Here is a 27,061-nt window from a genome sequence, read left to right as displayed (position 1 = left end):
TTTTCTTCGAGCTTCTGTTGTCTTCAAAAATTTTTATTTCCCCATCAAATATGACAGATATTTTTGCTGGGTAGTATAGTCTTGGATGAAAGTTATTTTCTTTCAAAGTTAGGAATATGTTTGTCCAGACTCTCCTGACTTTTACTACTTGGTTTATTAACTCTGAAGTGATTCTTATGGCGTTCCTCCTACTGTCAGTTAGTCTTTATTTTCATTGCCTTTAGGATTCTCTCCTTGACCTCTATGCTTGTCAATTTGATTATTATGTGGTGTGATAAACCTTTTCTTGTCTATGGGGATTTTTTTAACAATTTTTTATTGAACATAAGTAGTATACATTTACACTATATTTGGTGCCCTCTCCCCCCCGCCCCCGTTTTCTCCCCCCCCCCCACCAATGGTTGTCCAGGTTAACCATGTCTTATTCATAATTTTACACATGTTCAGGTGTAGACCCTCATTAATCAAGATCGGCCTTTCTCCTCTCCTATCTTTCCATTAAAACTTAGCTAGTATTTCCCCTCTAATATCTGGGGTCCTACTGGTATCTTTTGTGTTTTCTAGTTTGGGCATATTAGAGGAAACATGTGTATCTTCTCCTTCTGTGCTTGGCTGATCTCACTTAACATGATGCTCTCCAGGGCTTTCCATCTTCTTGCAAATGATATGATTTTGTTCTTCTTTATGGCTGAATAGAATTCCATTGTGTGTATTTCCCACAGTTTTGCTATCCATTCATCTGTTGATGGTGATCTGGGTTGGTTCCATATTTTGGCTATTATGAATTGTGCTGCTATGAACATAGGTATGCATATGTTGCTGTATTTCTCTGAATTCAACCCCTTTGGAAAGATACCGAGGAGTGGTATAGCTGGATAATATGGTGGATCTATTCCCAACTTTCTCAGGAATCTCTCCCTTTTCTTGTCTATGGGGATTTTATATGTTTCCTGTACCTGTGTTTTGACCTCTTTTTTGTATTTAGAAAATTTTCTGATAGTAATTCTCTAAAAAAGACTATTGATTCCATTGTTTTCAGCTTGTATTCCCTCTTCAATGCCTATTATTCTTAGGTGAGCTCTTTTCAAATTGGTCCATATCTTTTTAATGTCCAATTTATGCTGTTGAATTATTTTTTCTAAATTATACACTATGTTTTCATTTTTGGAGTATGAATCTTCTATGAGTGAAATTATATATTTCATGAGTTCTAGCCTACAATTTCTAGTTTGTCTTGATGCCTTTCCTTTAATTAGTGCATCCTTTGCTTTCTTAAGAGCTTCTTTCAGATTTTTGTTCAGGGTATCAGAATTTTGTTTATTTCTTCCTTCATTTCTTTCTGGCTTTCTCTAAATTCTTTTCATAAATCCTGTATAATTTCTACCCTTAAATTTTTTACATGTCCTTCTGGAAATCTTTGCAATTATGTGTGACAGGTTCTGTTATTGTAGGGTTGTGAAGCATTCATTCTTTTCTTGCTCTTCCTTCTCATGATTTCAAGTTTTTTATGTTTGTATATTTATTGCTTTTCATAGCTTTCTCTCACTTTATAGGTGTAAGCTGGTATATAAAAAGACAAGTTGTGTTGTATATTATGGTTAAGTTTGAATGAGGAGGTATGAGCTAGAGTAGTGAATGCAAGAATAGGGTAACAAAGATGATAGGATTGAGTAGAATGAGAGTTTGAATACATAAGTAGAGATTAGAGGTAGTGAATATATAGAAGGATTCTAGTAACCAGTGCAGAATATTTAATTATAGTGATATAAAATGGATACAATGCAAGACAAAGAAAAAAAGGAAAAATAGAAGAGGGTGGATAGAGAAGAGGGAAGGAGCTTCTAAAAGGGGTGAGGAAAAGAGCCAACAAACAAGCACACACATAAACACCAAATGAAACAACAACAAAAAATGCAACCATACAAATATACAAGTACAAAGAAGACTTGGCCTCTGCAGTCCTTCTAGGTCTGCATGGATACTTTCAACTATTTAAGGTCCACTTTCTATACTAGGTTCGTAATTATGTTCCAAGTGCTCTACTTTGTTCAGTCAGTAACCTATACCAAAGATGTCAGTTTGCAGCAACTCTTTTCTCTCCGTCAATGACTGGAATACTGGAATAATGTCTCTGTCTGTGCTGGTGCTGAGTGCCACAGGTACCTCTCCAGTACCAGTGAACCCCAATTGTCCTGTCTCTGCCTCTGGAATACTGGGATTACAAGTGTGCACCCACACAGCCAACCCCAGGTATTTATTTTTAAATGACTATGAGTCTGGGAATACAAGACCATGATGCCAGTTCCAGGAAAATGACTTCTTTCTGGCTTGCAATTGGCTAGCTACCCTCTTGTTGCATCCTCACAGGGTGGAGGAAGAGAGTTCTGTTGAATCTTTCTCCTCTTAGAAAGGTATGAAGCTTATCAGATGAGGGTCTCACCTTTATGATCTCATTAGCCTTTACTACTTTTTCCAAATGAAGACTAGCCCTTCAACATATGAAACTGAGGAAATACAGTCTAGTCTACAGCACTCACATAAGCAAAATCATATGGTAGTGTGTGTGTGTGTGTGTGTGTGTGTGTGTGTGTGTGTGACAAACTTAATACATGTAGGAGATTTTAATCATTCAAATGAGAAGTCAGAATTGCAAGCCATAAAAGAATATTCTATATGGACATTGGTATGCTTTTGTGTCTATTTAAAATATATCAAATAGAACACAAAAACCCCTATCAAATTACTTTTGATTTCAAAGTGCATTGAGTTCTACATGAGAAAAAAAAAAAAACTTGGGAGTTGAGTTTTGAAAACCAACTTTAGAATCCATGCAGAAGGGTTAAAGAGTTAAGAAGACTGGGCTTGAAAACAGAAACAGTGATAGAAATTTTGGTATTGCTACCTGAGTGACCAAAGATAACTTGATTATCTCATTGGCAATGAGAGCTTTAAAACAGGTTATGGATATTATTTGCTTACTAGAGTGTTATTATAAAGATATTGTATTTGAAAACAAATGATATAGAGTATATATGTGATATATATTAGTTAAATCTAAATTCAGTTGCTGTGTATGTTAAAAATATTAATTACTACTGCTTTGTTCTTTTTTGTTTTTAGCTTTAATTTTAAAAAATTTTCCAATAACATGCTTATCTTGATCCAATATATGTTTTATTAAAACATTTATTTTATTTACATAGATTACAGCAACATAATGCAATTATACAGTGTTAGGGATTGTTCTTTAAAGAAAAAATGTTAAAAATATAGCTTATGTTAGAATTTCTTAAGTCCTTATTAGAAAATTCCTTTCTATTGAATGAGGAAAATATTTAATGATTACCCTGTGACTTTGGGGGTGTGGAGAAACATATTTTAAAGAGCCTCACATAAATTAAAATTTTAAAAAATCTCAATTATTCTTTTGTGTAAGAAATTAAAAGAATAAATTTTACATAATTTAATATTTATAAAATAATTTCAAGATATTCTCTTGTTCTTAATAAACTACTTAAATGAGAAAATTACTATCGTATAAAACTACATTTAAGCTGGGCGTGGTGGCGCACGCTTGTAATCCCTGCACTTGGGAGGCTGAGACAGGAGGATCGCGCAGGTTCGAAGCCACCCTCAGCTACTGAGTAAGGCTCTCAGCAACTTAGTGAGACCCTGTTTCCAAATAATATATATATCTGGGAGTATATCCCAGAGGTAGAAAAAAACTACATTTAAAATCAAAGTATATTAGAAAAAATGTATTTAATAATTTTGGAAAAAATTTTCTTTCTAAATATGAGTATTGCACCTTTTACAATTCAAGAGACAATCCTTTTAAATAGATTTGGTAGAAAGTAACTGGCAAAAATGTAGGAGGTTAAGCCGGGCGTGGTGGCATATGCTTGTAATTCCAGCATTCAGGAGGCTGAGACCGGAGGATCGCAGTTCGCAGACAACCTCAGCTATTTAGTGAGACCCTTTGCAACTCAGTGAGACCTGGTTTCAAAATAAAGAATAAAAAATAGGACAAGGGGTGTAGCTTGGAGGTCGAATGCCCCTAGGTTCTATCCCCAGACTCACAAAAAAACAAAAAAAGTAGGAGTTTGGTGTGTGTGTGTGTGTGTGTGTGTGTGTGTGTGTGTGTTTTGGTTACTCACCAGTAATAATTTATATTAATCTCAGTTATGTGCTAAACACTTCTGTGTTATTTACAAGGGCTTTGTTTGCATTATTTCACTTGCTCCTTTCAACCTTCTCATAATATAGACATATTACCTTTCACATTTGGAAAATCTAAGGTGTCAAGAAGTAATTCCTCTATATTCATCCTGCTGAAAAGAGACATCAATACTTTTTAAGGACTAATGGAAAATGGTCTACTTTATCTGTGATCTGTTTGTGGGTTATGGTTCAGGTTTTTTTTACTGTTTATCTCAAGCACCTACTTATTACAAATGGATGCATTGTGGACTTGAAAGCATATTTTGCCCAGAAAGATATTTAGAGAATACTTTCTAGAATTGATATGACTCAAGAAATTTATTCAATTTAGTTTAAAACTTCTTGAAGCATATTTGAAATTGTGTTCAATTATTATCAGGTCTAAACTTAAGCTAAGCTACATGGTGTGTATGTGTATTTCTTTTCTCTTCCTTATCACTTCTTCCCACTGGAAAAAAATGTTGATATGATTAGATTGAGTTCATCTTTATATACTTTTATAATATCTATTTTGTTGTTTTCACTAATAAGATTATAGAAAGAGGGGCAAAACAAATTCTCAAAAAATATAAGAAAGGTAGAAAATTTATGAAGGGTAATTAATAAATGAAAAGAAATAACTAAGTTATAACATATAAGTGAAAGACTCCCTGATATCATTCTAACCAATGATCCCTATATCTGATACAAAGAAAGCTAGCATGTAAGGATTTCATTAGGTACAAATCAGCATGGGTAATGTCTGAGTGTCACGTACACAGTGCTTCTTAGATATGACAGCAGCCTACAAAGCTCTGAGGGGCTCTCTCTGAAAATCTATCCTTAGTCCAGCAGTTATTTTGGTCCACGTTTTTAATGTTAGGCCATAATGCTGTCATCTTTCAGACTTGGACCTTTTACTGCTGATGGTGTTATTTCCTCTGGCCAATTTTTCACTCTCAGCACTTTTGACTTGCTTGAAATGGTAATGAATGGTGATGAGCCATACATACCTTTTTTTGCCCTCCTGCTTGCCAAATTTGCATTTTCAGCCTTTTCTCTCTTGTACTCTTCTAAAATTGAATGAATTACTTCTGAGATACCTGAGAGTGCTTACTTGATTAACAAATGTCCCATAACCCTGATTGCATAGAGGACAGCAAACATTTACCTGCTAGTTAGCGAATTATTTAAAATAAAGCAAAAAAAAATCCTTTTGACATACTTTCTTTTTTAGTGTTAGTGTCATATTTTTTGAAGGGAAGTTATTAACTATTTCACCTAAAGAAGATACTGGTTAAATATTTATTAAATGTATTTGCTGGCTAAGACAGAGAATGTTGATTTGAAAACCAGTTACTTTCTTCAGCTAATCTTTTCAATTTTTTTTATTGGTGCATTGTAGTCATATATCTTCATGGAGTGCAAGATGGGAGAGGCATACATGCACACATCACTCATTTGGCCCCTACCCAATCCCCACCTCATTCCCTTTCCCCTTTCTCCTTCTCATGTTTGGCTTAGTGATTGACTTTGATATGCTTGTGAATGAACAACATGCACATTAGGGAATTTCCCTCTTTCTTGCTTCTATCCCCCACAGTGAGATGGCCTTATTTGTTTACCTATCATTTTTTCTTCCTCATCTAGAGTGCTTCCCATGACCCTTTTTCTCTCTAGCTTCCCCACATTAGGGAGAAGATATGATTTTTACATTTTGTGACTGACTAATCTCACTTAGCATCATGTTCTCCAGTTCAATCCATTTATCATAAACTTTTTAATGCTTGATAGCTGGAATGTATCACAGAAATGTTGACATCCTATTATTTAGAATGCTTTTGCCTGTGAGAATAAGAGATGCTACTTAAGACAAACTTCAAGAAGGTTAGTGAAATAATATCTGAAGTTAGGTCAGTCAGTTTCTCAGCATAGAACAGCATTGTGATGCCAGAGTTGTTATCCTTCAGAGATGTAACATCTATATTTTGATTCTTCTGGTCATAAGGGTCCTATTGGAATTGTACCTGGAGAGAAGGGTGCTGGTGTGTTGGCCATAGGTCAGCATGGGCAGCACTGGTTCACCTTTCTCATGTGTTCAGGGTTTCATTGGGATATAATAAGAATGCAATTTTTGGAAGAATTCTGAGTTTTTAATATATTTATATATTGTTTATATATTTTATATATATGTTTATATTATTTATATATAATTTATATATTGTTTGCAATTCATGAAGAAATTGATTTAGCTATTACAGTTTACAATATCAAGACTATTAAAGAAGTGTCAAAGCTGAGAGTGGTGGCACAGTATCCCAGTACTTGTGAGGCTGAGATAGGAGCATTGCAGGTTCAGGAACAGCCTCAGCAACTTAAAGAGATCCTGTATCCAAAAAAGAAAGAAAGAAAGAAAGAGAAAGAAAGAAAGAAAGAAAGAAAGAAAGAAAGAAAGAAAGAAAGAGAGAAAGAAAAAGAAAAAACAGAAAGAGAGGGAAGGTCTGAAAAAAGTAACTCCTTGGAGGTAGAATACAAATTCTGTGAAGTTTAAGTACATTATATTATATTTATATAGTGGAATAAATAATACATAGTCCTTAAAATGAAATTGTTTATGTGTCCTTGGTATATCATCATGTTAAAAAAGAAAAAGCACTGAATTTTCAGTGAAAAGTTTAGGAGTAACTATTTATTTCATTGATTTGGATCCTCAGTAAATTTGTAAATGAAGCTATTTTGCTAATACTTTGCCCCTCATCCCACCCTGTGGAACATTTTAACAAATTGGCAAATTTTGAATTGACCTTTTCTCATAAAATAGTATTTTTAAAATTATTAAATTTAAATATACAGAAGTACAAAGGAAACTGTTTATATCAAACAAAAGTGTTATTCAAAGAAACAGAAACAATAGGATATACATCTTGATAGAATTAAGTTTTTTTATTCTCCTAAATTTATATGTTGAAATCTAAATCCCCAACATATAGTATTTGGAAGCAAAGCCATACAGAGCTTAAGTCATGAAGAAGGAGTGCTAGTGAATGGAATTAATGTCCTTATGAGGAAAGGTGTAGATTGAGATCCTCTCTCTCTCTCTCTCTCTCTCTCTCTCTCTCTCTCTCTCTCTCTCTCTCTCTCTTCTCTCTCTTTCTCTCTCTCTCTCTCTTTCTCTCTTCTCTTCTCTTCACCATATGAATATACAAGACAAAACCTAGCCTCTGTAAACCAGGAAAGAAAATAATCCTTAGTAGAATTTACCATGTTAGCACTTGTGATGGACTTCCCAGAGCCATTAGGCACACATTTTTGTTGTTTAAGCTGCCTAGTGTATAATAGTCTGTAACAGCAGTCCACACTGGTATTTTTAAATACAAGCAGACACACATATACAGTAGATACATGTCTATATATCTATGTAATTGATATTCATTACCTATATGTAAGTATGGAGAAAGAAAAAGAGATTATAAGAAATTGGGTTACATGACTAAGGAGGCTAACAAGTTCCATACCAAGGTCAGCAGCTCACAAGACAGAGAACCAGGAGATCCAATGCTGTTGCACTAGTCTAAATGTGAAGGCTTGAATACCAGGAAGGATGATGATATAAGCTCTAGTCAAAAAAAAAAAAAACAACAAAAAACCATTCAGTCTTGAGAACCAAGATAAACTGATGCTTTAAAAAAGGCAGACCAATATCTCAGCTCCAGGCATTCAGGAAAGAGGTGTCTCCCCTTACTCATAGGAGTTTTACCCTTTTTTTGTTTTGTTCAGACCTTCAACTGATTGAGTTAGTTCTACTCATATTATGGACAACAACTTGCTTTTTTCAGTTTACCAAATCAAATGTTAATCTTAGCCAAAACATGCTCTATGATACACCTAATGTTTGACCAGGTATGTTGAACTAACCATGCTGACACATAAAATAAACAATTATAGTACCTATAATGAAAAATAATTGTCCCAATACTGTAGACATTATGATCATAAATAAAACAGTCTTGTAGTATACAAAAAGAAAACTGAGACAAATTCATTTTATACAAATGAAATTTATTCTATAGATAATATCACGATCAAAGAAAATGATTTTATTATAATATGTGAAATATGTTTTGTTAATTTGAATGTTACACTTTTCTTGCTGTTTGAATAAGTATTCAACATATTTTTATGCATGCAGAAAGAATACTTATATTTTTAGGAAAAAGTAGAGTATAGAAAAAATCAAACATCTGAATTAATTAAACAAATTATTTAATACCTTATGAACTTGTCAATGTGCCTCAGAATCACTATTCAACCAATATAAATGTTGATTTAGTTTCTTTATATTTCACTTTCATGATCATTCACTATGAGGTTTTGCCTTGAATCTTAAAAGTATGCCTGTAAAGAGGATACCACAACCTTAAGTTTAAGATGGTGATTCTATTTCAGGTCTTTAACAGAATTGTACTGGAAAATTAAACAAATGACATTACTTTTTTACCTGAACTTGTTTATTGTATGAAATGATATAAAAATGTTTGTATTTTAACTCCTTAGATGAATTATTTAATGTGAATTTATTCACCTCATAAATACATTTAAAAAGTTAATTGACCTTTACAAATTTATTACCAACTTTCTCTTTCCCACAGTGCTTAATATCTAGTAAAATGAAGAAAATTAACATTTGTTTTTATTTCTCTCTCTGATATCAGTGCTTTTAGGCCTTGAGTAGATCGGTGTCCATTACTTGGTGTGGATCTCTTATAATCCATTGAAATACTGTGTGAAAAAATTACTCACAGTAAGATCAAATATAAACTTAGAATTACTTCAGATCTGTGACTATGGTTTAGATTTTAGAGTAATGAAAAACAAAAATTTAGAGAATATGGTTCTATGCCAGGAATGTTATGGTCCTAAGGAAAATACAAATGAAATGACTTGAGGGAATCAAATATGAAAATTGCACTCTTTTTGCTTTTTATCTATTTTACTCTGAAGCTAGTAAAAATCAAAAGCACAGAAAATCAAAATAAACCCCAGTTGGAAGTAATATCATGTGTTGTCAACTTTCTGTCCCTGTGACAAAATACCTTATTGAAACAACTGAAAAGAGAAAAGATTAATTTCGGCTCGTGGTTTCAGAGGTTTCTGTCTAAGGTTGCTTGGTTCCATTTCTGTGGAACTGAAATGAAGCAGAACATGATGATGGGAAGCACATGGGAGGAAATAACCTCATCTCTGGTAAACTCTGGGAAGCAGAGAGCAAGAGAAAGAATCTGGGGACAAGATAATACTTTTCAAGGACCATGGCCCCAGTGAGCTGCTTCCTGCAAGCAGATTCTGTCTCCTAACACACAAGCCTTTAAGGGACATCCAGATACAAACCATAGCATATGGTCCTTTTTTCTCATTGCTGGTTAAGCTAGGAAAATAAGAAATAGAAGAAGTGGTAGAGAGAGAAGGAGGGAGGGGCAGAGAGAAAGAGAGGGAGAGAGAGGAGAAATGCTGTGAGTTGATGAGGTTAGTTTTTTTCAAGAACTTCTGGTAAACTCTGAGGTCAGAAAATGGCCTCGTAAGGCTTCTCAGGAAATTCTGTGTTAGCCCTGAAACCTTTAATCTTAGATTAATCTTATACAGACTTTCTTGAGGACTTTACCTCTCATTGGGTCATGACTCTGACCTGAAACTCCATAGTTAAAGGTGCCCATTTCTAGTCCCCAGCTATCCTATTGTATTTTAGCCGATCTCCATGAACGGTCCATATTTAGCACCATATGTGTAGTTTAATAAATCCTAACTGTTAAAATGCAATTTTAAAACATTTCTAATGATCTCTGTCATTCTCTTCCTTAGATTACACAAAGAGTTTATATATAACAGACATGACAATGCAAACCTTTATGGAAACGATAAAATGTTCTGGACTAATAAAAAGCTGAGGATCAACCAAAACTATACTCAATTTATCTGTCAGAGGAAAAAATGTAAAAAATGACTCACTTGTATTATTTTACTTGGATTATTTTACAAGTTCACTTGTATTATTTTAGAAACTTGCTGAAATTAAAATAATGTTTGAGTGAAAATAACATCAAATATTTTACCTAAGAACCATGTTTATTTTTATAAATTAATTCTTGAAAGATTACACATACTGGAATTTATAATTGTTAATTTATTTTTGCGATAGTGGGAATGGAATCCATGGACATTCTCCCTTCAAGCTACATGCCTAGTGCTATTTTTTATTCTTTATTTTGAAACAAGTTCTCACTGAGTTGCAAAGGGCCTAAGTAGCTGAGGCTGTCTGCGAACCATACTACTCTTGTCTCAGCCTCCCAAATGCTGGAATTTCAAGCATGTGCCACCTCACCCATATAGAATTGTTAATTGTTGATTCCTGTCATTATTGAAAAAAATTCCAAGGAGTGTAGCTGAAAGTTTAGATGGATTTGAGAATTATGTATACAAAATTAAAGCCAAATTTGTACTTCACTTATGTTGAACAGCACACATATACTGTCTTGAAAAGAAGAGGATGTTGCTACAGTAAAAAAAATAGACTATCAAAATAATTATTTTTAATTTTGTTAGGCATCTAGCAAAAAATACATACCAGATTCTATCAAATCCTCATTAATGATATAAAATAGTGCAATAACCTATGTTTTACCACTTTAAATGTTGTTGATCACCATTCAATATATTAAAATGAAGTGAACGGATTGAGCATGAGACACACTGGCTATTAGATAATTGTGAATATCTTGCCTGTCTACAACTTTCAAATTCAACTAAAAATAGAAATCTCTTTTTCAGAGCAGCCAGTTTTCAACACATACAAACTATCAAAAATACTTGAGATCTTTAACATAAGTAATTTATTTGCATTTCATGATCTAATGCTTCAGAAGATGTTGTATTTCAGAATTTTTAAGAGCTTTCTAAAATTCCTGGAAATTTTATGACAGACCTCCAGGAATTTAAATGTATTATGTATATATCAGGGAGAAAAAATATATTACCTGTCATTTAGAAATTAGGTTTAGAAAAAAAAGCAAATTGTTGGGAGTCACCATAAAAACCATCAGGTTGCCAATGATTAGATGATTAAATTGTTAGGATCACCTGTTTCTATTTCCAAAGTGCTTAATCATCCAAGGCAACAGATAAATGAATTACAAAACTGGGATATTTACACAATAAAATTTTACTCAGTCATAAAGAAAAACATAATTACATCATTTACAGGGAAATGGAAGAGGACATTAGCCTAAGTGAGATTAGTCAGTCACAAAAAAATAAGAAATTGGATGCTCTCCCTAATATGTGAAAGGTAGGGAGAAATCGGGTCATAGGAGGAACTCTTGATGAAGACGAAGATTCTATATATGAGCAAATAAGGTGACCTGAGGAGATGAAAGGGGGGAAGAGGGAAATCCTCTAATGCACGTGATGTACTTTAACAAGCATATCAAAGTCAATCACTAAGCCAAGCATGAGAAAGAGGGAGGGGAAGAAATGGGGCAGGAATTGGATAAGGGCTAATTGGATGATATGTCCATGTATGTCTCCAACTTTTTGTATCCAATTAAGATGTATGACTACAACGAACCAATAAAAAATTTTAAAAATAACATTAAGCTAAATATTTTCTTTGTTTATAAAAATACATGCTGACTTTCTATTTTATCATAATTTATTGCAAAAAATTTCCTATTAGGACCTCAAAAAATAATTAGGTATTTAAACATTATTATATATTTGAAGTACCCAGAATTATAATTAAAAATAGGAATAATTCATTTTATTAATATTAAGATGGACATTTAAAATATTTGATAGCATATATCTGAAAGTATTTTTTAAACTATTTCTTGTTAAAGAAGAAAGAAAGCTGGGTGTACTGGAGCACGCTTGTAATACCTGCTTTTGGGAGGTAGAGACAGAAGGATTGTGCAGGTTCGAAGCAAGCCTCACTGGTTTAAGTGACCCTGTTTCCAAATAAAAATATAAAAAAATAGGTGTCTGGAAATGTAGCCCAGAGGTAGCAGGGTTTCCAGGAACCCCAGTACCACAAAAGAAGAAGAAGAAGAAGAAGAAGAAGAAGAAGAAGAAGAAGAAGAAGAAGAAGAAGAAGAAGAAGAAGAAGAAGAAGAAGAAGAAGAGAGAAATTGAAGAGTCAATATCTTAATGGCAAACAGACTGGAGTATACACTTTATGCCTGATATTAAATGTCATGTTATCCTGCCTACTGCCTTAATTTTCTTACAATAATGCACAGAACATTGGTATTCTTCCATGTTTCATGGTTAAATCAACTGCATTTTAGTAAGGTTCTATATTATTGGAAATTGTATTAAAGAAGATATTTGAAACCAGTACTTATGAAACCCATTTTCTGATTATTTTTAATTTTTTAGTGTTTTGCTTTTGTAAACTTATTGTCATTTGTTTTGTAAGCTAAACAACTCTTACTTTAAAACAAAATAACAGTCTATATTATCTTATTTCCCCCAAAGGTTTCCCTTAGCTGTATGGCTGGTTCTATTTGTCTGACTGTGGTTATTGGCATATGATCTTAAATCTCTGGGAGTATGTTTTTAAGAAGAAATGGAGAAAATGCATTCTGTAACTTTTGATAAACATTTTAAGTAGAATGGAAGTATATCCTACCAAACTACCCTTTAAATTTATAGAAGAATGTAAGAAAAAACATTTTAAGGATTATAAATTATTCTTAAAATTTGTAATTTAAAGTCATTCAGAGCAACAACAAAAAGCAAACTTGACTCCAAACACTGCTAGCCATGCCTCAATGAGAGAAAGGCAGTGCTCACACAGGTCACTGTCTTGGCCCCATGGGATAGGACAGGGTAGAGCCCAAGCATTCTGTGCATGTTGAATATGCTCCTGGTAGACACTGATACTACTAACTTGTGGACCACACTTTTAGTGACAGACTTGGAGATGATATGGGAACCATAGCATCTGTTAACAATTTAAATTATGTTTTTCAGAAAAATAATTTCAACTGTACCAGAGGATCCCAGTGCCCAGAAACCAATGCCAGTTCTGCACAGATACAAGGTGATGCTGATTATTTTATCAACCATCTTGGAGTTCCCAACTTGCAGTTTGCTTATGAGGATATTGAAGCATTAGAGGTGATTTTCCTAAAAATGCAAAACACACTCACACACACAACACACACAGTATAGCAAATGTGAAGAATTTGATTTTATCATGGCTATTAGTTTTTCATACAAAATAGGTCAATATCAAAAGTGGTTTCATTTCAAGAGTTATTATTTTTCCTATTGAAAGGCTTTGTAACAGTTCTTGAAAACATCAGCTCTTTTCAGTGGTGTCTAATTCAATTTAAAAAGATTTATACTGTCACATTTTTACACTGTGCTTTACAACAACAAATTTGCAGTAGTCAGATTAATATCAAAACATAATTTTAATCTTTAGTATTCAAAGAAACAGATAAAATGTTCTATACATTCTTTTCTCCTTGCCCAAAGAAATATGCATTTCATGTACTCTGTGTTAATGTGAATCTTATGGATTAGCTACTCAAAGTTTCTCAACAGTTTGTGGGCCTAAAAAGTTACTACTTAGTGTAAAATCTTTTAAGTTCTTTATATACTGTAGATATTAGTTTTTCATCAGAGGGATAGGTGGCAAATAAACCAATCAAAAATAGACAACTGAATTGAATAGACACTTCACAAAAGAAGAGATACAAATGACCAGTACATAAAATTTCAACATCATTAGCAATCAGGGAAATGCAAATAAAAACTACACTGAGAATCCATTTAACCATAATTAGAATGGCAAGCATAAAGAAGTCAAACAGCAGTAAATATTGGTGAAGATGTTGAGAAATAACTCTTCTACACTGTTGGTAGAATTGCAAACTAGTTCAGCTGCTGTGGAGATCAGTGTAAAGATCCCTCAAAAATCTGGAAATGGATCCACCACATAATCTGGCTGTACCACTCCTCAATATCTTTCCAAAGGGGATGGAATCAGAGAACTACAGTAATATGTGCATACCCATGTTTATAGCAGCACAATTCACAATAGCCAAACTAAGTTTCCAACCTAGTTGCCCATAAACAGATGAATATATTACAAAATTATAAAAAATATACACAATGGAATTCTATTCGACAATAAAAAAAACAAAATTATGTAATTTGCAGAAAAATGAAAGGGCCTGGAGAGCATTATGTTAAGTGAGATTAGCCAGTCACAGAAACTGAAGGGCCATTTGTTTTCTCTAATATTCACAAGCTAGGGAGTAATTGGGATAGCAGAGGGTCTCCAGATAATAATGCAGAAACCTCAGTTGAGTCAGAAAAGCGGTCTAAAAGAAGGGGAAGTGGAAGACAGAAATAGTGCCATGAATTATGTGTACATAAGTGAATATATCAACATTAATTTCAGTACTCTGTATTGGAAAGGGGAAAAATGGGAAGGTATCAAGTGCTTTGTGCATGTATATCACTGTCAACATGATCTACAGTTTGATGCAAGACTATAATGCACCAAAAAAAAACACATTATAAAAAGTTACTACTTTTTGTAAAGGAAGTTCTTTTTTTCTCAAAGAATCTCACAAAGGCAAGCTACACATTAATTAAGTCTGTGTTCATCCACCTAGTGGACCTCAATCCTTTTAAACTTTCTCATAATGATATCACAGTAAACTATTTCTATATAAATATAATTTTGGAATATTTAACATCTCTAATAAATTGTTCATTTATCTTTGAGATTTGTACAGAACCTTCTGGAGTGTCCAGCTTGAGATAAGTATTACATTAACAAAATAATGGCTGGAAAAAAAAAAAGGAAAAACATGCTTTGCTCTTCAAATGTAGATGTTCCTGAAAAGGAGCATTTAAAACACCTTAGTGTAGGTTTAACTTTATATTTTCAATATCTTAATTCCTAACAATTTTTAGAAACATTTAGTTTTATCTTTATGTGCATAACCCACTTTAAGTTTCCATGTAAATAGGTGACAATCACTAACCATTTACATTCAAAAACAGAGAAAGTTTGGTTGAATTCTGTTGTGATGAACAGAATTCTTGGATAATGCAAAAATAATTGTTATGGTGTATCTGTTTGTCGATTTAGAATTTTTATATGATATTTTTTAAAATGGGTATAAACCTATCAAAGTCAATCACTAAGCCAAACATGAGAATGAAGGACTGAGCAGAGAATGGGGTGGCAATTGGGTAAAGGCTAAATGAGTGAATCCTGTTCTCTATTAAGATACATGACTACAGTACACCAATATAATTTTAAAAAATAATAAAATGGGTATGTTTTAGAGGTATTTTATATGAACTCAATTGAAGCACTTCAAGAAATTAACATTAAGAAATTAATTTTTAATTTTCTTTCTCCATAATTTTAAAACCATTTCCCCATCTTAGTCCATCTTGCTTTTGTCATGTTAGCAAAATTAATTCTTACTCTTTTCAGTAAGTCTTAGTCATTTTGGTTGAGAATTTAGAAGAATTTAAAAGTGGCTTAGCCACCACTCTGATAGGGGGCTAATATCCAGAATATACAAAAAGTTCAAAAGACTCTACACTAGCAAAACAAACAACCCAATCAAGAAATGGGCAACTGAAATGAATAGACATTTCACAAAAGAAGAGATACAAATGGCCAATAGATACATGAAAAGATGTTCAACATCACTAGCCATCAGGGAGATGCAAATCAAAACTACGCTGAGATTCCATCTAACCCAATCAGAGTGGCAAACATAAAAAAATCAAAGAACAACAATTGCTGGCGAGGGAAAGAGGAACTCTTTTACACTGTTTGTGGGAGTGCATAGTAGTTCAGTCACTATGGAGATCACTATGGAGATTCCTTAGAAAACTGGAAATAGATCCACCATTTGATCTGGCTATGCCACTCCTTGGTATCTTCCAAAGGGGTTGAAATCAGAGAACTACCTTAACATATCCATACCCATGTTCATAGCAGAACAGTTTGTAATAGCCAAAATATGGAACTAACCTAGATCTCCATCAACAAATGAATGGATTGCAAAACTATGGGAAATACACACAATGAAATTCTATTCAGCTATAAAGAAAAATACTAGCATTTGCAAGAAAACGGGAAGGAACTAGAGAACATTATGTTAAGTGAGATTAGTCAAGCACAGAAAGAGAAGGGACATATGTTTTCTCTAATATGTTCAAGCTAGGGAGTAATGATAATACCAGAGGGACTCCAGATGATGGAGGGGAAATCTCAGCAAAGCTTGAATGGAAGGATAGGAGAGGAAGAAAGCTGAGGTTGTTCAATGGAGGAGCTACATAAGAATATGTGTAATAGCATAAATACAACATAACTAACCTGGACACTATCTAATGGGGGGGGAAGAGAGGGGAGAGGGCATGAAGCACAAGGTAAATGTACACCAATCTCAATATGTTTCACTTATAAAAAAATAAAAATTAAATAAAAAATAATGGCTTAAGATAGCCTTGGGAATGGGACTAAAGGCCTGACTCTAAGATTTACTAGACAAATTGCTTAACATTTCTCAAAATTATATTACAAATGATATGCTTTGGGATACGTATGGAACCTATTTTATAAAGATATGATGGGGCCAGCCATGGTGGCGCACCCTTGTAATCTCCACACGTGGGAGGCTGAGATAGGAAGATGGCAAAGGTTTGAAGCCAGCCTCAGCTACCAAGTGAGGCTCTCTGCAACTTAGGATATCCTGTTTCCAAATAAAGTATAAAAATAGTCTGGGAATATAGCCTGGAGGTAGAAAAGCCCCTGAGTTTCACCCCCAGTACCACACACACACAAAGGTATGATAGGGATTAAATGAGACTACAAATGTAAGGGTTTAGGTAACATTGATTTCAGATTAAATCTCATCAACCATAGCTATCATCACAATTATTATTGTCCATTTGCAGATATAACAGAGTAGTTGAATTAGAAACATTTGTGTGTATGTATGTCTCCACCATCTTTTACCCCATTAAAATATATCACTACAATGCAACAATAAAAAATTTAAAAAGAAAAATTTGTAAACTTTGTAGAAATGAACACAGCAGTGCAAGGGAAGAGGTTGCTATTTGTTAATAAAAACAAATTTCTCAACTTAAAGAGGTAGGATATGATGAGGATCAGCTGTAAATGAGGTATTAATAGGACAAAGATTTGGAAACAGACCCCAAATGAAATTATAGTAAGGTGTAAAATCACTGTGAAATTTCTAAGGTAAAAATCTATTTAATAGAACTGGCTGAAGGAGCTAATCACTTTTTTCAAATTATACCCAGAACATCTAACTTTCATTGTTAAAATTATTTTTAATATTATTGTTTCTGAAAAAAACAAATGAATTATATATCCTGTGTTTTATACTAAATGACCTTACTTATATTGATTTAGTGGGAAGAAAAATTTTAATGGTTTGTCTCTTGATTGCTGCAGGGCATAGTGGCAGACACTTATATTCCCAGTATCTGGGAGACAGAGACAGGAGTATCACAAGCTTTTGGTTAGCCTCAGCTACTTAATGAGGCCCTCCACAAATTAACAAGACCCTATTTCAAAATAAAGAATAAAAAGTAGAGCTAGGATATAGTGCAGAAGTAGAATGTCCTTGGATTCCATCCCCAGTATAACAAAATACGGAATTTTGTGCCTTCCCTGGGTCACTACAACTTCACTTAGAGTGCTCTGTATCTCGAGTCTGTTGTGATCTCAGCCACCACTACTCTTTTACTGGGTTGTATCACAAAGTCTCATACCCAGAAAGTTAATCGAGGCTGTGCAAGACCATGGGGGTGCCGGGATGGGTGTTTTCCCACATGGAGCTGTGACTAGGTTGTGGTATCTCTGCCACCGCTACTCCTTCACTGGGTTGGACTGCAAAATATCCGACCCAAGGAGATTATCAAAGCTGTGCAAGTCCCTGGGAGTGCAGTACAGAGATTTCTCCTTTAGGGGACGCAATTTCACTCGCGGTTATTGTGTGCGCAGATCAGTGTTGCTGCTGGCAATATGGCGCCGCTGCTATGCCCTCGGCCATGAGGTTGCTGCCGCTGGCAATTTGGTGCCACTGCCACACCCTCTGCCGTGAGGCTGGAGTATTTTTTTTCTGGTTTTGAGCTCCATTCTGAGTCCCTGGAAGGCATGATGAGCTTGGCCACTGGGAGTTTTAGATGTTCAATGAGCTGAAAGAACTGCTGAATTACACCCGAATGATTCTCAGCTGCTCACTTCAGCTTCTTCTTTACCTTTCCTCTCTGGAACCTGGTGCTTTGAGAAAAGTTGGCACCTGCGTGGCTCCCTGCCGCATTGCGGGCTTGATTTCTGGTCTCTGGTTGTTGTTATAGTCTTTTTTTTTCTCTGTTTTTTGTGTTTACATTTTTTATTTCTCTGCTGATGGTGTTTTCTGGCTATGAAAAGCGCTGATTTTGTGGCAACAGAGATCGAGTTTTAGCAAGACTTGTAAACGCTGCTTTTCTTGATCACCATCAAATTTTGATTGCTTTGTGAACTTCCAAAAGTGCAGGTATTAACCTTTATTTTCTATATTAACCTCTAAAAATATTTATATAGTTATTAAGAGGAATTATAAATGTTAGGTTTATCTATAATATAAAATATTTATGCTATGTCTATTAATAAAGTAGCAAAGAAATTAGTCTTGCCATGAATTTGTTGGCATTTTAAAATATAATTTTTGCATATAATTTTTAAGAAGAGAGCTTATTGAATTGGGAATCATTAACATTGAATTTCAAATCTCTACATATTCATTATTAATTTACAAAGGTCTTTGGGCCTCTGTTTTCTTTATTTATCTCTAATTAAAAGCAAAATACATGAAAATAATATTTACCACTTATTGAGTACTTGCTATATTAAATATTTTTCTCATTTATCACTTTGGCATCAAAATAATTTAATTTAATTTAATTTAAAGTCTAGTGGTTTATCTAGGGTCACAAAAATATTTAATGGCCAAGACAGAAGTTGATCTTAAATCTGTTTAACACAAAGTACATGTTTTCAATTATTGCACTAAATGATACAAATTAGAAGCCCAGCACATGATTTATTTCACCAGCATATTTTATGTGCCCTGCCCTTTATTGAGAAACTATATTTCTGAAAACATTGGCTCTTCTTTCCATGTTAAGAATCAGCTGACTGAGCATTGCTTGCCCTCTTCTTTAATCATAAAATCTACCATGTTGTTTGCATGTGAGTGCTTTTAAGAAGAATATTTTCCTCAATATTTGTTTGTATAAAAAATTAGGAAATGAAAGGCCAATGTAGAGACCACCTGACTTGTCAGACTTGGGCCACTTTTATTACCTGCCTGGCCCCTGTAGAACTGAACTCAATATCTCTGAGTTATAGTGAATGATTACTCAGTTGCTCTCATTTAAAAATTTGTCTGTGTTCTAAGTAAGTTAATGCTATTATTATATTCATATTTTAAAGAATTCATCTATTTGATTTTTTTCTGGTTGATTATAATGCAAATGCTAGTGTTTCTATGAACAGTAATTTTACCAGTAAGGTGAATTATAAACTTATTACAAGAGCCACCTTATGTGGGGGGGGGATACATTCCAAGATGAGAGTGCATACCTGAAATGACATAGTACTGAAATCTATGTGTACTGTTTTTCATATACATACATAGCTTTAATGCAGTTTAATTTTTAAATTATGCAAAAAGATGAACAGCAATGACTAATAATAAAAGAGAATAATAGTAATAATATGTTGTGATAAAATTGTCTTCATACTACTCTTGCATTTTGGAGCCTTGTTAGGTAAAATAAGAATAACTTAAACACTCACACTGATACCATTACACTCAATTTGATAACTTAAATAGTTCTTGGGTGACTAATTGGGTGGCTAGCATAGACAGTATGGACATACTGGATACAGGGATGATTTAAAGCTTGAGCAAGATGGTGATACTGAGAATAGCATGCAATAAACCTTAGGAGTTTTTGTCCGGAAAGTGGTATTAAATATTTTTGGACCATGGTTGACTACAGGTATTAGAAACTATGAAAAATTAAAACTGTGGATAAAAGTAGTATCTCTATATTTAGTTTTAACAATTAAATCTTGAAAATGGAAAAAAATTGAACTGTAGAAAAATAAGTCAGTACTATAGAGACCACTTTTTATGGACGAGTGAAGCATTATCTTTCATAAAAGCTTTATCTTTTATAAAATCCATTCCCAATATTTATACTATCTGTATTCCTGTTATTAATTGTTCTATAATTTTTCTGGATGCAAATATATTCCATAAAATTACTTAAAGTAACATTCATCTGTTGACAGACACCTAGGCTGGTTCCATGACTTGACTTTTGTAAATTATGCTGTTATAAATATGGATATACACGTATCACTGTAATATTCTGGCTTTGATTTCTTTGGAAAGATACCAAGTAGTGGTATAGGTGGGTCATATTGCTGTTCCGTTCTGAGTCTTCTGAGGAATATCCACAGTGATTTTTCATAGGGAATATACTAATTTGCTATCCTATCCAATATATCTTGAGCTCTTCTTGACATCTGTATTCTTAAATTATAATAACTAAGTTCTATAAATTCAATTTTGTGAATTTGCCAGACATTAGCTAGATTCTTTCTCATGTACTTCCCTGTTAATTGAAACCTATCTGATTGTGAGTTTTATTTAACTAAGTTTTTAAATTTTTAAACATTTTCAACGTGTTAAGAGAAGCATTCTATGCAGATTAAATTCACTGCAAAGATTGCTGTAAAGGAAACGAAAAGACAGATGCTTTCTGATGAAGAGTGCAATATTTATGACAGGCTGGTGGTGCAAAGCACATTTATCCTGTCACTAACCAGCTGTTTTACATGAATTTTGTTCCAGATGAGTATATTTATTCTCTACAGGGCACATCAGAGGTTCTGCCTTTTTTAGTATATCAAAAGATCAATTCATTAGCCCAGCATGGTGGCACGGGCTTGTAATCCCAGCATTTGGGAGGGAGGCTGAGACCACAGGATCAAGGTTTCAAGAGACAGGCTCAGCTACTTAGTGAGGCCCTTCTCAACTCAGTGTGGCCCTGTTTCAAAAAATTTAAAAAAGACTAAAAAATTGGGCTGGGGTGTATGTAGCTCAGAGGTAGAATGCCCCTGGGTTCCATCCGCAGTACTGAAAAAAAAAAAAAATCAATTCATGCCACACAATCTCAATTGAAGCTCTGATTCCTCACTCTGTTTAAATATATATATATATATTTCTTGAAGCATTCTATTTTTTAATTTTTTATTTTATTTAATTAATTTTTGGTGGTACTTGGGTTCCTGGAAACCCTTGTACCTCCAGGCTACATTCCCAGACCTATTTTATATTTTTATTTGGAAACAGGGTCTCTTAAGCCAGCAAGACTGGCTTTGAACTGCGTGTTCCTCCTGTCTCTGCCTCCCAAGCATGGGGATTACAAGCGTGTGCCACCACACCCGGCTAAACATTCTATTTTAAACTCAATTTATTAAACCAATATGCAGCAGTGAGTGAGTATTTGTGTGTGTGTGTGTGTGTGTGTGTGTGTGTGTTTGTGTGTGTGTGTGTGTATGTGTGTGATCTTTAACATCGAAATAATTTTATGGGGTAAAAATAATAGTTCATGTTTGTTGGAAAATAAAATGCCAAACTCTGATACAAATACACACATTTTAGAGCAAAATAAAGTAATGATCAAGTCAATGAAAAACTCAAGATTTAGGGAACCAAAATAGTTACATTTAACGCTATGTAAATTCTAATGTTATTTGCAGTATCATTTAGAATCTGTTCCATACTAATAACTATAAAACTTATGTGATTCCATATAAGAATGAGTTTTTACCTTATCTGTTTCAAAATGTGCAGACTGAAAACAAGAGGAAAAAGAACTCTGTACTGTTCTCCCTAGTTCATTACTATTATTGGTAAGATTATGTTCTGCAAATTATTTATAATATATTATGAAAGTATATGGTATCATTATTTTATGATCAGATTTTTACTTGAGGGAAAGTTATCAGCCACTCTTGGCCTAAAAGCCAATTTGGTTTCTTAAAGTACCAAATATAGCTTTTGTTCACATAAAAATATATGCAAAAATATTACTTATTAGAAACTAACAATCGCCGGGCGTGGTGGCACACACTTGTAATCCCCGCGCTTGGGAGGCGGAGACAGAAGGATCGCGCTGGTTCAAAGCCAGCCGTGCTGGCTTAAGAGACCCTGTTTCCAAAAATAAAATAGGTCTGGGAGTGTAGCCCTAGAAGGGTTTCCAGGAACCCCAGTACCACCAAAAAAAAAAAAAAGAAGAAACTAACATTGAAAAAAATAAGTAATACTTCTTAGTTTATTTAAATATCAATAATAAGGCAGGCTTGATGGCACACACTTGTAATCCCAGAGCTTGGGAGGCTGAGACAGGAGGATTGCACAGGTTCGAAGCCAGCCTCAGCTACTTAGTGAGGCTCTCAGCAACTTAGTGAGACCCTGTTTTCAAATAAATTATAAAATAGCACTGGGTATGTAGCCCGGACATAGAATGCCCCTGAGTTCTATTCCCAGTACTGCAAAAAAAAAAAAAAAAAAAAAAAAAAATATATATATATATATATATATATATATATATATATATATATATATATCAAGCTAATGTCAAAATATTATGAATCTTTCATTATAAATGGCAATGATTATTTTTAAATATAAAACGAAATAATATAACATGGGAAGAGTACTGAAGACAACTGGATTTCCTTTTTTCCTTTTCTTTTCCTCCCTTCCTTCCTCCCTTTTTGCTTCCTGTTTTTTTTTTTTTTTTTTTTTTTTTCTGAGATTGAGTCTTTCCATGTTGCTCTGCCTGGACTAAAACTGATCTCAAGCATCTCTCCTTTCTCAAGTCTAGGACTATGGCTGGCAGTTAAACAACTGAATTTCCATGTCTGTTTCTGCATTTGATCTTTTGTAATATGTTGTTTTGGTCAAAATAGATGATATAATTTTGTTTTAATATTACTTTCATATAATGGTAGATATATTTTTATGATACTGCACTGAAATTTTACAAATGTTAGTTTACTAAAGATTAATTTCAATGTGGAATCTGAATCAACATTAATAAAGTTCTGTACCTTGGACAGTTGTGAACGTAGAGTGAAAAGGAAAGTATAAAAGGAATACAGTGTCACTATGGTTATGAAAATAATTTTGTTCTTAGTGACGAATATATCTCTGGACTTGGAAAAATGATAATTTGGGGAAATGGACTTGGTTAAACTAGTCTAGTTCATTTTTATAATATCTGACAAGTTGTTCAACTTTTATTCAAGGATTTGGGCAGTGGTTCTATCTAAACATGTGTGTATTTTCTGTTCATTTTCATGTATTGCTAACCCATCTACCTAAAAATACAAGATAAAGTAGAAAATATAACACTCTCATAAACTATGGCTCTACACAGAATTCTGCTTCTTAGAGACATTTCTTTAGAAGGTTAAACCCCAATCAACAAATCAACAGTTATAGAGCAGACTTGAAAAGCTTTTATTGTAACAATATATGAAATGCCTGTCACAGAGGGAGTGCTATTATTTTGCTATATGCTTCTAAGAGCCTGAGGAGTAAACATAAGAAATTGAAATATGAGACATATTTAAAAAAAACAAAGAATGGAGGATATCTTAAGACTCAAATGGATAATTCAAAAGATCACACTTTAAATTGCACAATATTTTGAAATGGCTGGAAGGAGGACAGATTTCCCAAAACAATTGTCCTTGCTTAGAACATTTATTCTGAATGACTATCATCATTGGATCAGAATAAACAGCATACACACTTTATTTTAACTCTAATTCTGTTTTCAAGAAATACCTTGATATCATTGCTGCTATGATGAAACCAATTTTATAATGAAACTTTTGGTAACTTATTATAATACTAATACTTGCTACATGTTAAATGAGAGGTCATATTGTAAATTTGGCAACACTTAAGAATATAAGGCAACACTGACATGATTTATTCAGAAATGTTAATTAAATTTATTTATTTAGCAATCACTGAGCACATGAATATAGAATTGATTGAAACTCAGATAGATAGATAGATAGATATATCAATAAAGAAACTAAGTGCAGTAGACATTTAGTCACCTGAATTCCATGTACCCAACTTGCAGGACTGATAATTTTTATTCTTTATAAGATACATTGACCCATACTTAAGGGTTGTAAGAGCACCTCATGGGGAGATCTTTTCTGTATTCTTGCACATTTGTATTCTCCTTGATTCCTGGAAGTCAGTAATATTCATGGACTCCTATATGCCCTTCAATTTTGTTATTCATGATTATGTAATTTAATTATTACATTAACTTCTAAAACACAGGTATTAAAAATTACTTAGAAGAAACCTATACCAATAGTACTTTAAAAAGTGATGCCATCTCTTTTTTTTTTTTCAAAATGGCGACTGAGGGACACAGTACTCCTCAGTAGCTGAAGCAAATAAAACTTCAGATACTTAGAAAGCTGTGTCTTAATCAACAATAAAAAATACATACCAGGAACCAAAACAAATCCTGGTACCTCGGGGGAACTCTGAACTTGAAGAAGAAGAAGAACATAGACCCGGACACCGGACCAGCTGCAAACGCTGATCGGCGGCCGCGGGCTGCTTTCGCGGGCCCGCGGAGCTGCCTGCCCGATAGCCCCGATAGTCCCGCAGCAAGATAATCCGGGACTGAAAACAGCGAGCAGCTCCCACGTCAGAATTTTGTGTGCCCACCAGCGACTGGATCACAACAGCATAGAGACTCCCACGAATCCTGGACCAAGAAAGACAGGTACCTGCGGGCAACGGGAAGTGCGGACCCTAGCGTGCTCTGCACTCCAACCCCCCAGCACGCCCAAGCCTCAGACCCGAGCACTCCCCTCTGCGCACCTTGTCGGCGCCCCGGTTCCCTGCTAGCAGTCATTGCCTGTCCAACTCTCTCCACTAAATTGGAGCCTACCTGGGTGTCTAGCTCCCCCCCCCCCCGCCACCTTGCCAGAGACTGCCTTCAAGGCTGCGAAAGCCCTGTGAAAACTGGAAATCTCCTTGGGGCACCCCCAGTTTCTACGTCCCGCGGGAGGCAGAGGCCTTTACTGGGCACCACGCACTGGATCCTTAAGCACCTATCCTGCACTCCTGGCCCACCGCTGGGTGTTACCACTCTCCTGCTAGCCAGAGGCTTAATTCTAAGCGAGAACGAGAACTCAGCTCAATACACCTTGGAAGAGCATACCAGCAGCAACAGACAGCTGCATCCACTCACTCCTGGTTCCAGTAAAAGCAGCACACCCAGCCTGCACCCTTGGAATAGGCAGAGCTCTGGCAGCAAGCGTGGGCACCCAGGAACCAGCACCCATTTGCCCAGGGTACATCTTGGGACCACACCGGCTAACCCAGCTGGAATTTCCAGAGACACAGGAAAATCCATCGGGCCACAATATCTGCACAGGACCTCAGGGGGAGGTTCTAATTATACCTTGGTCATGCTCCACCCGTGTCGTAGGGAAGCACAGGCTGGAGTCTAGGGTGGTGAGTGCAGAGGTACTGACCACAGGTTAGAATTTCGCAGAACCTGTGAATTGTATAGAATCAAATAACAGTGAAACCAGACATCCGGACACATAAACCTAAAGCAGCTAAAGGAGAGAAGGTGTCCAAACACCCAGAGTGACCTAAGAAGATAAAAAAATAGAGTACAAAGAAAACTAAGAGACATTGGATGGTATTCTGAAAGTTACTAAAGCAATCACATACGCACATATTATATAGGCCTGACCCCATATGCGTAAATAAGGAGGACTGTTTATTTTACTTTTAATGTGGATGTTTTGTTTTATATTGCTTTTACAGTGCTTTTGTTTTGGTATGGTTATTGCTGTGTTATTTTTTTTTCTTTCACCCCATACTTCTCTTACTTTCACATGTTGTTTTTTTATATATATATATATTGGATAGTTTGCCTTATTTTTTTATTTCACACAGCTGCTAGCTCCTTTTATTTTATTCTTGTTCTTTTGTCCTCTTTCTTCCTCTTTCCTTCCTTTATTTTCATTCTCCTCCTTTGATTGGTCTTCCTCCCTTTTTCTAGGATTACATAATAGTCTTGATATCTTATGCCGATTTTTTTTCTATTCTTTTTTTGTGTCTGTCTGCTCCTTCCATCACCCCTATTTACAAACCTTCCCACACTAACCCTACATACTTTTCCCCCCCAAAACTTTTCCACATAATATACCTGCTGGTCTAATACTCTAAGTATCTCTTACATTCATAATTACTCCACGAACGACAAGAGTCCTAGTAGTTAACTCTCTCTCATTCCTAGCAAGATTTCACCTTACGATACTCAAAGTCTTTCTCAACCTAAACATATCCTCTACCTAATCTGACTCCTTTACTAATCACCCCAGCTCCTCCCACATCACCCACCCTCAACACTGGAAAGGCTCTGCTGACTAGCCGATACCCCAACTCCTAATATTAAGATTTGACTAAGCATAATACTCACGAATGATGGGTAGAAACCAGAAAAACAGGACAGAGAACGCTACAAATATGAGAACCAGGAATTACGAAGAGACAGCAGAAATCACGAATACTGACCTACTAGAAATGCAAGAAGGGGAGTTCAGAATCTTGTTGTTCAATATGATGAAAGGATTCAAAACAAGTATAGAGGAGGTTAAAGGTGAATT

The 27,061-nt window shown here is 34.6% G+C and overlaps 1 protein-coding gene across 1 annotated transcript in view; it reads left to right on the top strand.

The window, feature by feature from the left end:
* The window catches only part of NAALADL2 (N-acetylated alpha-linked acidic dipeptidase like 2), a gene marked incomplete at its 3' end in the record, with an annotated part of 975,844 nt that overhangs the window by 705,421 nt on the left and 243,362 nt on the right, over positions 1-27,061 (top strand). The window contains exon 10 of the mRNA XM_080695918.1: positions 13,225-13,371. Coding sequence (XP_080552044.1) covers positions 13,225-13,371 — 147 coding nt within the window. The remainder of the gene's footprint in view (positions 1-13,224; positions 13,372-27,061) is intronic.

This window comes from Muscardinus avellanarius (genome assembly GCF_963383645.1).
Source record: "Muscardinus avellanarius genome assembly, chromosome: 5".
NCBI lineage: Eukaryota > Metazoa > Chordata > Mammalia > Rodentia > Gliridae > Muscardinus > Muscardinus avellanarius.
This window is presented reverse-complemented; position numbering and strand designations above follow the sequence as displayed.